At 44.3% G+C, this 16,094-nt stretch overlaps 1 protein-coding gene across 2 annotated transcripts in view; it reads right to left on the minus strand.

Moving 5' to 3' along the window:
* The window catches only part of MED23 (mediator complex subunit 23), a 146,415-nt gene that overhangs the window by 27,802 nt on the left and 102,519 nt on the right, over positions 1–16,094 (minus strand). For both annotated transcript variants that reach the window (XM_089676173.1, XM_089676172.1), the window contains 2 exons: positions 1,926–2,106; positions 1,555–1,725 (listed from right to left, as the gene is read on the minus strand). In XM_089676173.1, coding sequence (XP_089532299.1) covers positions 1,555–1,725; positions 1,926–2,106 — 352 coding nt within the window. The remainder of the gene's footprint in view (positions 1–1,554; positions 1,726–1,925; positions 2,107–16,094) is intronic.

The raw sequence follows: 16,094 nt of genomic DNA on the forward strand, positions 1-16,094 counted from the left end.
AAGGGGATTTATTAAAAATCTACAAAAACAAACATAGTAAAAGTTAAACCTGTTTTCAGCACAGCACTGCACGAGCAGTGTTCATTTGACACGTGTTGTGCAATTAATGCATGCAATATGGGTGTAAAAGGATATTTTAAGGATAAGTTCACCTTTTGGAACATGTTCCACCCATATTTAGAGTGAAAAGAACATTCTGGACCTGAGATGTTACTGTGAAGCAAGGGCACATACCTTTTTACCTATTGTGCTCAAGCACCTAAGGGTAAGTCTAATGCTTTAGAGATCTGTATACTCCAATGAAAGAGAAGGCAGGGAAAAAAAAAAAAAAAAAAAAAATACTCCCAAGCAGTTAACATTTTCATAACAAAAATGACCATCATGCAATTTCTATAACATCCAACCTGCTAAGCTTTTCTATTGGTTAATGAAGTCATCATATTAAAAAGAGGCATATATAATCATATTCTTAGTCTAAATAGGAGTCTAGGCAGATTGAAATTCAGCTGGTTCAGCAGGAACTAGCAGAATTTCGTTGGGTGTGCCTGCCCCAGTTCAACAGCTCTACTTCTGTCAAAATGAACACGATAAATAACTTTTGTCAGCCAGTGGCAGTCCGAAAACACTGTTCTGATGGGGGAGATGGTGGATTCCTCTCTCAACCTTGCTTGTGTGGGTGGAGGAATCTGTTATAGATAGAGGAATCTGATGTAGGCAAACAAAAAATTGTCCATGTCACATGCAATTGTTTAGTTAGTTACATAGATAGTTGGTATACAGAAGAAGTCCCCATTGCTGAGAGCTGGAGGGGATCTTGGAACTGCTGGAGAGAATAATAGTTTTCAGTGGGAACCATGGGTCTTTGGGGTCTGCAGGAGAGTGGGACAGAGAAACAACAAAAACAGTAGCTCCTATACTAAGTGCAGACCACAGGTAACACGTTTTTTTTTTATAAAAACAGGCCACTATAACTATTTATCAGGCCATCAGATATCCATTTTACGGAAATAATTTAAAACCTATTACATAATGCAGTACAAATTTTACATGTTTAAATGACAGATATGTTCAAAGGCATTTATTCAACTTACATACTACCCAGTTATAGCACGAGATGACTTTATTGTAATGCATGTAAAAAAAAACAAAAAAACTGCATGTGGCCCTTATCAGACTTATTAATATTACAGAGAAGCTGCATAACAACATATTGGAGGAGACACTGATGGTAAAATAACATTCATGTAGTGTAAGCGCCACAGTGCTCCATCAAACATTACATGTTATAAACTGCACAGCTAGAACAAATAATAGCATCTTTGGGGTAACTCCCTAGGCAAGAGAGATTCAGCCTATAATTACAACAGGAGGTAGTAACAGCCAATTTTGGATTCTGTAAAAGCAAAGCATGGCCTTTTTTTGATATGAACTGATGCTGGGTGTTAAATGATAAAACCACAACAAATTCAACTTTGATTACAGCACAAAACTTGTTTCATGATACTTAGACATTTCATAGAAGATGTAACATCGCAGTTGCTTGAAGTACGCTACCTTATGGTAATTCATGTGCTTGTTATGCCAGTCATTCTGCAGCCAGTGCTCTGGGGAGTTCTCCTTCACAAAGTCGCTCACTCGATTTCTGAAGTCATTTGGTTTCAGAAGAAGTAACTGAATAATGAAATAGCACACCTGTGCTTCATTTCCTTCATGGCTTCTCATGGCCTATAGATAGAAACATCTGTCACTTACTAACACTTCAATGGAAGTTAAGCATGCTGAGGTTTCTCAGGCCAGTTAACATGAGGAATATGAAAGAACCATATCTTGGGAAATGTGTAGCATATCCCCAAATAAAAACTTAATTCTCTGGGTTAACCCTTTGTAAAAGTGACATAGAAAATATTGAAAACATATATCTTTACCAAACAGAGGATCAGCCTGTCAAGCGTGACAATGTTGTATTTCCACACCATGTCGTTCAGCATTTCGATACATTTATTAAGCTGTTGCCCTCCTGCTGAGGTAGAGAACTCGTATACCAGGAAATCTGCAAATGTCCGCACATGAGCAACAAGAGCCCTGGCACCAATTCTCTCCAGAACCCTAGAAAGAAAATAAATTTGTAACATTTATACACTAGCAAAAAGACAACAGAGACATCAGTGTTTCCTGCTATGGGAAAGGAAAGCTGTACTACACACAAAACAATGGTTTCACATCTGAACCCTATTAGAGCGCATTCAGATGGCCACTGACACCTGTGGCCCATGAATGAGCTCCTGGTTTTATGCATCTCTAGGCTCCAGGTGCAGAATGCAGGCAGCCTATTCATGTATATATTTGAAAGCATGAGTTGCACAGAAGCAGCTGTTAGTTCCAATTTGAAAGTTACGCAGGTAAGTGGCCCTGAACACAGACCATGAGCGAGAGAGGTTGCTTGCCCGCAGGGCCGTCAACTGGGATGAGCGGCTCAGTCTGCAGTCACGGTTTCTCAAAATACAGGATTGGGATGATTGCACACAGCACCTGAAATCTAGAGACCCATTCATTGGCTAAAGACCCGTACACATGGCCCAAATACTGTCCAGTATCAGCCAGTCCAAAAGAAACCGGGCAATGTTCTGCCCATGTGTACACCTGTCAAACAGAACCTGGACGAAAGTCAGCTTCTGCTGAACAGGTATGCTGTAAAACCAGCATTTGATCAGCATCAAATCATTGCTGGCAGCCAATGGCTGTGAGCATAGACCAGTCAGCAGGGAGACTGCTGTACTAACATCATATAGTTAGCACAGCGAGAGCTCCTCCTGGGCACTTCAATCCAGCAGGCTGAACGGAGAAAAAAACCTGATAGCGTGTACCAGGCATTAGAGGTCAGCACCTGTCTGAATGATGCATTAAGCTTAATCCATTTGCAAAATAAATATCATGGCGCATAGGTCTGCATATTGCAATTATCCTGTTGAATATACAGTACAATCACTGATCCACAATACTACACATTGTCACAGATCGGGGGGCACAGTCACAGATGGGGTGTTGTTTCTGCATGAGTGTTGTTTGTGATAGAGTGCCAAGGAGCAATTGAACACAGCATACTAATCATGGCTTCCCTGCTTTTCACAGGTAAATGCTTTTCCACTCTAAACTACAACAACGCATAGACTCCTGTTAATTTCAGAGCAAATAGTGTATATACATTTTGTCTATGTTGATTAGTTCTCACCTCCTGTTGCACTCTTTTTATGACTGTGGCCTGTGTCTGGTCTGTGTTTGAGAAACACCCCCCCTATTATATGTATACAGTCCTCCACTCACTCTGACAGGAATACTTTAGACCTTGTTTTCTCCTATCTTTGCACTCCCTACAACCTCAAACACCCCCTTTCCTCTCTCAATCTGATCACCTTCACAGTGTCCTCTTCTTCAAACACCTATCCCTCAAAGCGGCAAACAATTGCCCGCAGAAACCTTCACAACTTGAACCTTGCTCCTTTCCACTCTGCAACTGACCAACTCTATGACAGAATCTCTTCCCTGTTCTGCCCTGACCTGGCCACTACTGTCTACAACAGTTCGCTTTCATTCGCATTAGACTCGCTCCTCTAACAACACGAAGCATCAGGCCCCGACCGTTAGAACCTTGGTAGACTGACGACACCAGAAATCTTAAACGACATAGTCGTGCGCTGGAGCAATTGTGGCGTAAAACCAAATCCCAGCAAGCATTCACCCTATATAAATCTGCTTTCTTAACATACAATTCCTCCCTTCATGCTTCCAAACAAGCCTACTTTGTCACTCTTACTAATACATTATCATCCAGTCCTCCTCGTCTCTGCACTACTTTTAACTCTCTACTTTCTCCACCTCTACCTCTACCCAGTACGTCACTCACTGCTCACGAGATTGCTAATCATTTCAAAAACAAGATTGACGCAATTCGTTGGGGCATCGCCACTGCACAGACATCCATCCCACTTAGCATACCTTATAGTAAACCTCCTTCAACACTTTCCTCTTTTGACCTTACTACTACCGAAGAGGTCACTAAGGTTTTCTCAGAAGCCCATCTCACCACCTGCCCCCTGGATCCTGTCCCCTCACAACTACTACGGTCACCCTCTTCTTCCATCCTATGCTCCCTCACTCACATCTTCAATCTTTCCCTCTCTACTGGTGCCTTCCCCTCCCCTCTAAAGCATGCGCACATCACTCCCATACTTAAAAAGCCCTCCCTGGACCCCACAAACCTGGACAACTTAAGACCCATCTCCCTGCTGCCATTTACCTCAACTCCTAGAACGCTTAGACCACAATCGCCTGAGCTCCTACCTCACTGACAACAACCTTCTTGACCCTTTACAGTCTGGCTTTCGCTCACTACACTCCATTGAAACTGCTCTACTAAAACTCACTAATGATCTACTAACTGCTAAAACCAATGGCCACTACTCCGTACTGTTACTACTTGACCTCTCAGCGGCTTTTGATAGTGTTGATCATCCCCTCCTCCACAAAAAACTCCACTCTCTTGGCCTCCGAGACTCTGCTCTCTCCTGGTTCTCCTCCTACCTATCGCAGCGCTACCCATAACGCTGCCTCCTCCTCTTCACTCCCTCTTTCCGTTGGGGTCCATCAAGGTTCTGTCCTTGGACCCCTTCTCTTCTCCATCTACACCTCCTCCCTTGGTCACTTGATAAACTCCCATGGCTTTACGTACCATCTCTATGCTGATGACACACAAATCTATCTTTCTACCCCTAACCTCACCCTTTCAGTCTCCTCTTGCATTACTATCCTACTAAGTGACATATCGGCATGGATGTCACTCCACTTCTTAAAACTCAATCTTTCCAAAACTGAGCTCTTAGTATTCCCCCCAGCCCGTGCCCCCTCCCCTGACTTCTCCATCAAGATCAATAACACAATCATCAGTCCCTCCCCTCATGCCAGGGTACTAGGTGTAATCCTAGACTCACATTTGTCCTTTCAGTCCCAAATCCATTCACTGTCCAAATCTTGTAGACTTCACCTCCGTAACATCTCCAAGATACGGCCGTTCCTAACCTCGGAAACCACTAAGCAATTTATTCACTCCCTTGTTATATCTCGTCTGGACTATTGTAACTCCCTCCTCATTGGCCTACCTAATCGCAGGCTATCCCCTCTGCAGTCTATTATGAATGCTGCTGCCAGAGTCATCCACCTTACTAACCGTTCTGTATCTGCCACCCCTCTCTGCCAATCCCTCCACTGGCTTCCTATTGCCCAACGGATAAAATTCAAAACATTAACAATAACATATAAAGCCATTTATAACTCTGCCCCAAATTACATCAACGATCTTGTCTCTACATATCACCCAAACCGTACTCTCCGCTCCTCGCAAGACCTCCTACTCTCTAGCTTCCTTGTCTCCTCCTCCCATGCTCATCTCCAGGACTTCTCCAGAGCTTCCCCCATCCTCTGGAACTCTCTACCCCAATTTATCAGACTATCGCCTACTCTGCTCATTTTTAGGTGATCTCTGAAAACCTATCTCTTCAGGGAAGCCTATCCTGCCCCCAGCTAATAATGGAATCTTTTACTCTTCCAACCAGTCCATCCCCCACAGTTACTACCTTTTGTACCACTAGCCCCTCCCTCCTAGATTGTAAGCTCCAAGGAGCAGGGCCCTCCTATCCCTCTTGTATGGAACTGTATTGTTGCTGTATTGTCTCCCGTTATAGTGTAAAGCGCTGAGCAAACTGTTGGCGCTTTATAAATCCTGTATAATAATAATAAAAGCAATACAGGGGCCTTCCCCAACTGCTACTGAGGATGAGTCATCTCTTGCTTGAAACATTGTTCCACTCACAACAGATATGCTGTAAGCAACTGTGTCCCCCCACCCCATTCTAGCCTGCTTGAAGTGACTGGAGTTCACAGCTGGAGAAGAAAAGCCCAGATCTTGACTAAAGATTTCATCAGCTTATACTTAAAGCGGTTGTAACGGTTAAAGGTTTTTTGCCTTCCTGCACTCTATGCATGAATGTAAAAAAACTTTCTGTGTGCAGCAGCCCCTCCCCAGCCAGCCCCTAATGCACACTAAGTACTAAGCCCCCTCTTGATTCAGCCAATGGCTCATGCTGCTGTTAATCACAGCCAGCGAGCCAATGAGAAGAGAGGGGGTGGGCCCAAAGCCACAGCTTTATGTGTGTATATGGACAGAGGAAGCAGCAGGTGCCCCCATAGCAAGCTGCTTGCTGTGGGGGCACCCGACAGGAGGGAGGTGCCAGTTGTGCTGGCAGAGGCCTGAAAATAGGAGGATTTGGGCACCACTCTGCAAAACCACTGCCTGAGAGCAGGTAAGAATTATGTGTTTGTTATTAAAAAAAACAAAAAAATGTAAGCCTAATCACTCTTCAGACTTTGTCTGCAAAATCCTTTGTTCCATTTAGCCTTACCTATGGAGCTCTCTGATCTATCACCCTGGGGTCTTCCCTCCACCTGCTCTGGACTAAACTCAATGGTTCTCTTGCATACAGGCAGCCCTATGCATCTGGGGCCACTGAGATCTCATCCCTACGATTCCTGACCTTTAAAGATTGTTTGGCACAGAACATTCCAATAAGTTCCTCCCCTCTACCCGCCCATTTTCTGCATCACAACTGTCGCTCCGCAACAGGACTATCGGGTCTACAACCAATTTATTGCCCAGCCTCCTCCATGACACCTCTGATAGGTCTATTGCCACCTAGAGACACCGGGTGGACTCCAGAGGGCTCCGATCCTCTTACATCTCCTGCACATCTGACTCCGAGCCTATCCTGGGGACCTCCGAGGATCTCGGGTTCACCACTGAAGGTCTCTATGTCCCCCCTCACACATCGTATTCAACTCGCCTTGCACCATTTCCAGAAGACAGAGTTAGGAGAGGACGACGAGAAGTCCTTAGCATCAGTTATCCTTTTTCACGTACTCATTAGATTAGCGGGATGCTGAGTTTGGATTGGGAGGGGTGGGGGACCTTTGCTTATATTTTTTTTTTTTTTCCTACCATCACACTGTTATTGTGCACCTGTGAACGAGCATCACCTCAATAAGCTCTCCAGATGGAGACTCCTAGCAGAGATCGGTCTCTCTCATCCCGCTCTGTATCCTTTTCCACCCTCTGCATACTAATGGAGTACCACTGATGAGGCTCCAATGTAGGTGCTCTGCCTTTCTCTTCCTTCCCCACGCATTTCCTCCTATCCTATCTGATATGAGGTGCTGCTCGATTCCAGGGGTACCTTGAGAGTCCAGGCCGGGGGGGGGGGGGTTTGTTCTGTCATTTTGGTTGTTTTCAATTTGGTATATTGTGTTTTTTGATATGCGATAATTGAGCTGTATGTTTTTTTTTGCACATGTCATGCCTTAATGTTCCTCTGCCAATAATTTATGACTTCAGGTGTCTTGAGACACTGACTGTTCTCTCCCTGAGGAGAGGGCGGGCTGACCGTTCTATGAAGCCCTACCTTTGAGGACGACACTCCTAGTAGTTCCACCACGGTATACTCACAACACCATATTTTCGCTCAAGAATTCCTACGTCATACTCTATTCATATGTGTATCTCACAAACATTGCTATAGCTTGCTGCCTGTCTCACTTCCCTCCCAGCGCAGGCTACCGTTCTACTCTTGACCCCAATCTCTCACTGAATCCTGAGCCATACACCCTACCAGGTGAGGGTTGATACATCTCCCTCGCCGGCTGGGCGTAGTCCCTCTCTGTGAATGCCCTATCCTCGCCCCACCTCTCCATTCCCTGCACTTTTTAAGGTCTTCCGTACGGCAGGCTTTTTTATTTTGGATTTTGACCCACCGCGTTCCCCACACAGGAGAGCTTTTACTGACTCTTGCCGGCTGTTTTTACTCCCTCCTTTCTCTTTTCTGTTACCCCTTAACCCCCCCCCCCCATCTTCTCGTCCTTTCTCTTTTCCCCTCTTCTCATATATCTAGGTGGATTAGCTGGTCTACTCCTCCCGCTGGTAGTTTTTTTTTTTTTTTCTTTCCTGTACCTACTCTCCTCCTCTCCCCTTCCTTATTTTCTCTTTTATTTTTCTTTCATTTATATCTTTAATTTTTTTTTTTCTCCTCCCCTCAATCCTATTCCCATCCTCTTACTACCCCGTGTTCCTTCTCCTTAGGTTTCTTTCATATACCTCTTTGGACATGTCTTCTCCCAAATCATTGTCAGGACACTTATCCTTGAAAGTTCTATCTCTTAACGTGAAGGGTTTGAACACACCTGAAAAACGCTCCATTCTGCTCTCCTACTTATATAAACAAAGAGCCGATATAGTTTTCCTTCAGGAAACGCATTTTCGACAGGATGTTATTCCCAAGCTCTTTAACTCACGTTATCCGACAGTCTATCATGCCCCCAACCCTCACGCCAAATCAAAAGGTGTCGCCATCTTGATTGCGAAACATCTCCCTTTAACTCTCCCTGACTCAGAAGGTAGGTTCCTGTTTCTAAAAGGCACTTTTGCCAACAGACCCATTACACTGGCAAATCTATATGCGTCCAATACCAAGCAGGTTCCCTTCTTCCGCTCAATCACCACCTCTCTTTCTTCCTTTCAGTCGGGTGTGCTGATCTTGGGGGGAGACCTTAATGTCCCTTTATGCCCTTTATTGGATTCCTCCTCGGGCAGTTCATTTTTACCATACAAATCTCTAAGACAGATCCGCACACAACTTCAGGATTTACAACTTCACGATTCTTGGCGAATCCTACACCCGAACATTAAAGATTACATGTTCTTTTCTCCTCCACACAACAAGTACTCCAGAATTGACTACATTTTTCTCTCACAAGTGGATCTGCCATTTCTTCATGACACCTCCATTGAACCAATGGTCCTATCAGATCACCATCCCATAACCATGACGTTGCGTTTTCCTGAAAAACACTCCCGCTCTAAGATTAGGCGATTGGACGCATCTCTTCTTTCCGACCCAACAAACGAAGCCGAGATCCGCTCCCAATTGGTAGATTACTTCGCGACCAACCAGACTTCAGATACCTCCTCCTTGACGCAATGGGAAGCACATAAATGCGTAATTCACGGGGTTCTCATAGCTATGGCTACGAAGCGTAAAAGGGAGAGACAAGCACATCTGCAACAACTTATGGAGCGCATCAAATTTTTGGAAAGAGTTCACAAACACAATCAAGTGGCTTCAACCTTGACTGAACTCACAAACACCCGCAAATAGCTTTTAACCGAACTGGGCAAGGTGGCTAAACGTAGATATGTCTTATCTCAAAAATTATTTTATGAGTTTGCGAACAAAAGCGGGAGATTCCTCGCCAGATCCCTTCAAGCGGAAAAGTCGAGCTTAACAATTCACAAAATCAGGGGTCCAGACGGTTCTTTTGCCACCACTAATGCTGACATTGCTTCTCATTTTGAGCAGTATTATAAGGCATTATATAACCTCCCTCCGGAACTTCCCTCACCTGAAACCAACAAACTCAGAGCGACTGTGATCTTGGACTTTCTTCATCTTTATAGCCCTTCTACACTTTCTGAGACATCCGCCCAGGAACTGGAGCAAAATATCACGGCAGAGGAACTGTCACGGGCCGTCAAACAAATGAAGTCTGGTAAAAGCCCGGGCCCTGATGGCCTTTCTGCAGTATATTACAAGGAGTTTTAAACATCTTGTCCAACCCCTTCCTTTCGGCTTTCAACACCTTCTCTTCAATCCCTGTGCCGTGTCATCGCCTTCTAGAAGCGCACATCACTGTCATACCCAAAGGAGATAAGGATGCAACTTTGGTTTCCAATTATAGGCCCATCTCCCTTCTGAATGTAGACGTGAAACTTTATGCGAAAATTCTAGCCAACCGTCTCCTCCCCTTACTCCCCTCTTTGATTAACCTCGATCAAGTGGGTTTCATCCCTGGCAGGGAAGCGAGAGACAATACTATCAAGGCCCTCAACCTCATCCATTGGCTTCACACATCAAAGAGTCCTGGGTTCCTTCTCTCTCTGGACGCTGAGAAGGCCTTTGACAGAGTGTCCTGGGACTATTTGAGAGCATCCCTACAGGCGATTGGTCTGAGAGAACACATGCTTAACCACCTCCCGTCCGTCCGTTGTATATAAACAGCCGTACGGTGGCAGTGCAGGGTCGGGTGGCCGTTTATAAACTGCCTCCCCGCACCCTGCTTGTGCGCGCTCCCTGGGAGTGCGCAGCACCGCGATCCGGTGCCCGCTGTGTCCTCCGGACACAGTGAAACACCGATCGTCGGACGGGACCTCTGTACAAGGTCCCGATCATGTGATCACTGATTGGCCAATCAGTGATCACATGCAAAGTAGTAAGCAAGATGTCACTTGTGACATCATTGCTTACTACGTGTGAAATCTGTGAATGATCACAGAGGTCACATGGTACAAGCCTATTCACAACAGGCTTGTACCATGTGACAAGCTGTGACCAATCACAGCTCAGTCAGTACTTCTCAATGAGTGCATGAATGCACACAGAGAGAAAGAGAAATGATTGCTTTTACATCCTATATGGCTGTAAAAGCAATGTGTAAAAAAAAAAAAAAAAAAATCTTCATTACCCCCCACAAGTAGTACAGTGACACTGTACTGCTAGGGTGACACTATGTAATAAAAATAAATAAAAAATAATATAAAAAAATAAAATAAAAATGTAAAAAAAAATGTTTAAAAATTATAATTTTTGTTATAAACTAATTTGGATTTTTTTTTTTTACTAAAAAGATAACGGAATACATTTTGGCAAAGATTTATGATGAAATATTATTTATTTGCAAAATTTAATAAAAAAACACTTTTTCAAAATTTTTGGACTTTTTCATTTACATAGCAAAAAAATAAAAATCCCAGTGGTGAATAAATACCACCAAAATAAAGCTTTATGTGTTTAAAAAAAATGGTAAAAAATTCATTTGGGTACAGCGTTGCATGATTGTGTAATTGTCATTCAAAGCGTGATAGTGCTGAAAGCTGAAAATTGCCCTGGTCAGGAAGGGAGTAAAAGTGTCCGGTCTTGAAGTGGTTAATTTCATCATGACCTTGTACTCTGGACCCATGGCACAGGTTCGGGTAAATGGCCATTTATCAAACCATTTCTCTCTCGGCAATGGCACGCGCCAGGGCTGCCCCCTTTCTCCTCTCCTCTTTGTTCTATCATTAGAGCCACTGCTGCGTAAACTCCGTTCTAACCCAGATATTAAGGGCATTTCCGCACTGGCTCAAGAGTATAAACTCGCCGCCTATGTGGATGACATTTTGCTGTTTCTAACGGAACCTCGAACCACCTTGCCCAATTTGCTTAAAGATTTCTCACTTTTTCAATACATGTCGAACCTTAAAATCAACCATTCAAAGTCATACGCCCTCAATGTCACCCTCCCTTCTGACGTAGTCTCATTTTGCCGATCGCAGTTCCCGTTCAGATGGGAAAGTGAGACCCTCACTTATTTGGGCATTCAGCTTACGTGCGACCTCTCTGACCTTTACGTCAAAAACTTTATCCCAGCACTTAAATCCATTCAGGAAGATCTCACTAAATGGCATCGCCCATGCTTTTCCTGGGTCGGCAAAGCTGCTATACTAAAAATGAACATTCTCCCCTGCCTCCTCTATTTATTTCAAACCTTACCTATCCAATTGCCACCCGCCTTTTTCGCTTCATGTAGGAGAATGTGCTCCTTCTTCCTTTGGAACCACAAGCGCCCGCGCATATCTTTCTGCCAATTGGTTCTCCCCAAATCCAAGGGTGGGATTGGGCTCCCAGACCTCAGGCAATATCATTGGGCCTGTCATCTTTGCAGAATTATAGATTGGAATATTCATTCGACTACCAAAGATTGGGTGCATCTAGAAAACTCCTTCTCTTCTTCTCCTATAGCATCGATCCCGTGGCTCATGACGAAACATACCCCCCAGGCCCTTCTCACTCATCCACTGATTGGTCCTACCTTGAGCATCTTCCGCTTGACATGCAAGTCGGCCTCCATCTCGGATACCCCCAACCCTTTAACCTCCCTTTGCTTAAACCCGGACTTTCCTCCGGGCATGCACAAGGCCTTCCTGTCTGAACATTGGCCGCATGGCCAGGTGAAAGCGGAACACTTTTTTCATAAAGGCCAATTGAAATCCTACTCCTCTTTGGCGAGCACCATGAAAGATCATACCTTCCCTTTTGGGCCTACCTTCAAATCAGGCATTTTCTCACATCCTCTGCTCACCGCCACAAATGGACTCGCCCTCTCACCCCCTTTGAATCAATTTGTTCTAAGGCTGAACCCCAGCAGCATCTAATCTCATCCATGTACCTCCTTCTAACCGGTGATGGGAATCCTACCTCGCTCCCCGCTTGCCGAGCTTGGAGGAGAGACCTTGATATAGATTTTTCTTCCTCAGATTGGGACCAAATTTTTACATACTCCCACAAATGTTCGCTGAATGTATCGACACAAGAAAACGGATACAAGCTAGCTTCCCGTTGGTACATTACCCCATCCAGAACTCATCGTTTTAACCCTTCTCTACCCAATAACTGTTGGAGATGTGGAGCACCTGATGGGTCCCTTCTCCATATTTGGTGGTCCTGTCCTATCGTCCTGCCCTTCTGGCAGGAAGTCCACCATATAACCTCGTCAGTGTCCACTTTACCTCTCGATTTCTCCCCGGCCCAATTTCTCCTCCACCATACACCGCTCCCCAAACGTCTATACTTCCAATCATTAGCCATGCATATGATTAATGCTGCTAGACTCTGCCTACATGTGCTATGGAGATCTACTCACCCCCCCTCAATACAAGATTGGTTCACTCGTCTAGGAAGAATTGCAGAGATGGAGGAGCTGATTGCTTCCTCCCAAGATAACCCGACTAAATTTTCCCATATTTGGTCGTGTTGGATTCACTTCCAAACGACCCCTGAATACCAATCCCTCATGGGTCTTTCTACCTGACTCTGAGCCAGACCTGTGGCTATATATTACATTCTGTATTGTATTGACCCCTCGACCCTTGCTAGGCTGTTGATAACACTTTTCTATTATATCCCATTCACCGATCAGGGAGTGAGACACTCCTTTTCCCTGGCGCCCGATTGTCTGATTTATGTCTCTACCCCCTTGGGGATGAGCACACCAGCTCTGTCCTTGGAGCTTCCACCCACATGTCATGTCTATCCATACCACCCCCCCTCCTTAGTCTCCTCCCCCTCTGACCCTTACCCCCCCCCTTCCCTTTTTTTTTTTTTAATTTCATTTCCCTTTTTTTTTCTACACTTTTTTTCTTCCCTCTCTTTGGCTCTCCAGCTCCTCACCATTTTTTTTATCCCCTCCCGACTCCTTCCTCATTGTGCCCTGTACTTGCCATTTCTGTCTTTCCTGTTTTTCACATCTTCTCTCCTTCATTTTTCTTTTTTCTTCCTACATATACGCTTATTCCTCTGTCCATAGGCAACCTAATCTCACACCCAGACTACACTTGCACATGTGCCCCTCCCAATCCACGGAGTTATTTTCCTACACGTTGGCTACCTCTGAGCGGTACCTTTGTTGCTCCTCATGGATAGCACCGAGCTCTCTATACCTTTGCGACTTCTTCCTTGCACCAGAAGCCCAGCACCTTTAGCCCTATCCCCTTCCCCCCTACTCTGCTACTCTATGATAAAAGATATATGGGGGAGCAAACAAATGACCCTGCCCGTTTGGTGGTATTTTGTACGCTGTGTAGTGGTTATGATTAGTGTTTGCCTTTTTTTTTGCTGTGAACTCGTGTTTTTTCTCCTAGTTGAACTTCATTATTGTTACAGGAGACACGAGATGGCTTTATCATTTTGTTCACCTGAGTATTTCTTATTGTTTGGCATATGCGATTGGTGTTTCACCGCGTTTCTCTTTGGCACATTGTATTTCTTTGTACAATTTGTATGTTTTGAATTTTTTCTCAATAAACTTTGTGGAACAAAAAAAACGTAAGCCTTTAATACTACTTCAGAAGTTCAAACTTTCTAGCCTTCCTCCATAGGGAAATCCACCAAAACATTTGCTTATAAGTTATACAAAATTGACTCTTTGAAACAGCAGGGCATCTCTGATAGGCTGTTACCTCAGAACAACAGTGTGAACATAATTACCTAAAATGTGCAGCAAATTTAACAACGGCAATTAATGGAAAGAGAAAAAAAAGAAAACAATGCTAGATAGCTTTTGATTCCTGAATACAAATTTTAAGCTTAACTTTTCTGCCAAGATAACAAAAATAGGATTTTTGTCTTACCTGTAGGAGTAAGTACAGGACAGTATTCTGAAATATAGGGTTCAGGAGATTGGACACTGGCCAAACAGAGCTGAAAGGATTGCCCAGTATAACCCCATCTACTCCCAGCAAGCCTTAGTTTTGTGTCAATTCATGTCATGAAAAGGATTTTTACAAATAAGATGTTAATCGCACATTAGAGGGCACAAGACATTATTCAGCGCATAGGGATGGCCAAAACCAGTTTGACGGAGGAGTGTGCAACACAGCAACAAAACAACAGTTTAGCAGATGTTGCTCGCAAGAGACTATCAGGCTGCATGAAGACCCGTTCACACCATACCTGCAGTAAAACTGATGGAAAAGACGTGACTATTTCACTCGCCAAACACACGAGATTACATCAGTTTTTAATGCACGTTTCAGTGAGTTTTAGATCCCTGCACAGAAAAGATCTGCACGTAATATTAGTGTTGTGGTGTAAACAGGGCACATCAAGAACATTTGTTTTCGTTGTGCCCTTGCAGAACTCATGCATAAAACCTGTCATCTCTGCACCATGGTGCGAATGAGGCCTTATAACCAATCCAGCATCGGTAGAGGCCTGAATGCCCACTCGGTAAAATTTAACAAACATATGAACAGAAAACCAGGTTGCAGTCTTGCAATCTGAGAAACAGAAGCTGAATGCTAAAAAGTCAAAGAAGTGCCAGCCAAGCTGGTTGAACAGGCGTTGACAGGGAAAGAAGGTAACCTTTCCCTTGAGGTAATAAGATGAGAAATAGGCCCTTACAGGGACCCTCAGGATGACAAGAGAGGCAGACTGTCTATAGGGGGCTGTGGGCAAGAGGTAGATTTGGTGGTACTGCATCCCAACAATGAAGGGAAATCTCGCTAGGATGTTTCACAACAGGAGAGAGATTGAAAACTAATGTCTAGGAAGAAATCACCTTGATAAATAAAGAGGTCTTGGGCCTCAAACAGCCTTGTCTTTCTGTAGTACAAGAAAGGGTTCTTTACATGTTATGGCTGACAACTCTGAGACAAGTCTTGAAGTGATAGCAATCAGAAATGCAACCTTATGATTAGGGTCTCATAGGAATATCCCTAATGGGCTCTAAGGAAGGTTTCTGGAGAACTGAAAGAATAAGTTTATGATCCCATTGAATAACTAGGGAACACATATGAGGGTTGATACGATCAGCCCCCTGCACAAATGCCTTCACCAAGGTGTGAGAGGTAAGCAGTCTCTGGAAGAGAACCATCAAGATGGAAACATGACCCTGGATGGTACTCAACGTCAAGCATTGATCCAGAGCAGACTCAAGAAAGGATAGGATTCATCCCACTGGAGTACTTCTTGGGATGGAATTTCCTTGCACCAAGTGAAATATGCCTTCCAGGTATAATGCAAGAAGTTGACTATCAAGCTTTCAAAAGCGTAGGGCTAACAGACTCTGACAGGGCCCTGTCTCTCAGGAAATGGGCTTCAACAGTCAAGGCTGTTACTGCCAGTGTCCAAGAAGAAAAGTGGCACAATCTGGATGATAATAGGGGGGCCCAAAGAAAATCTGACGAGGACTAAATGCCTCATCCTTTCTGGCCAGTTTGGTGCGATGAGAAACACCGTAATCCCTTCCACCTCAATCCTGCAGAGCTGAAAAGAATGAGTTTAATAGGAGAGAAGGCAGAAAGCTGAAAGGATCCCATGGTTCCCCCAGAGAACCCGCTGCGAAGGCTATAGTATCCCTGGATCTGGAGACAAACTTCTCCAGTTTATTGTTGAACCTGAAGG

The sequence above is a fragment of the Staurois parvus genome, unplaced genomic scaffold (genome assembly GCF_062004578.1).
Source record: "Staurois parvus isolate SC_StPar_1 unplaced genomic scaffold, SC_StPar_1.0 ptg000165l, whole genome shotgun sequence".
In the NCBI taxonomy this organism is placed as follows: domain Eukaryota; kingdom Metazoa; phylum Chordata; class Amphibia; order Anura; family Ranidae; genus Staurois; species Staurois parvus.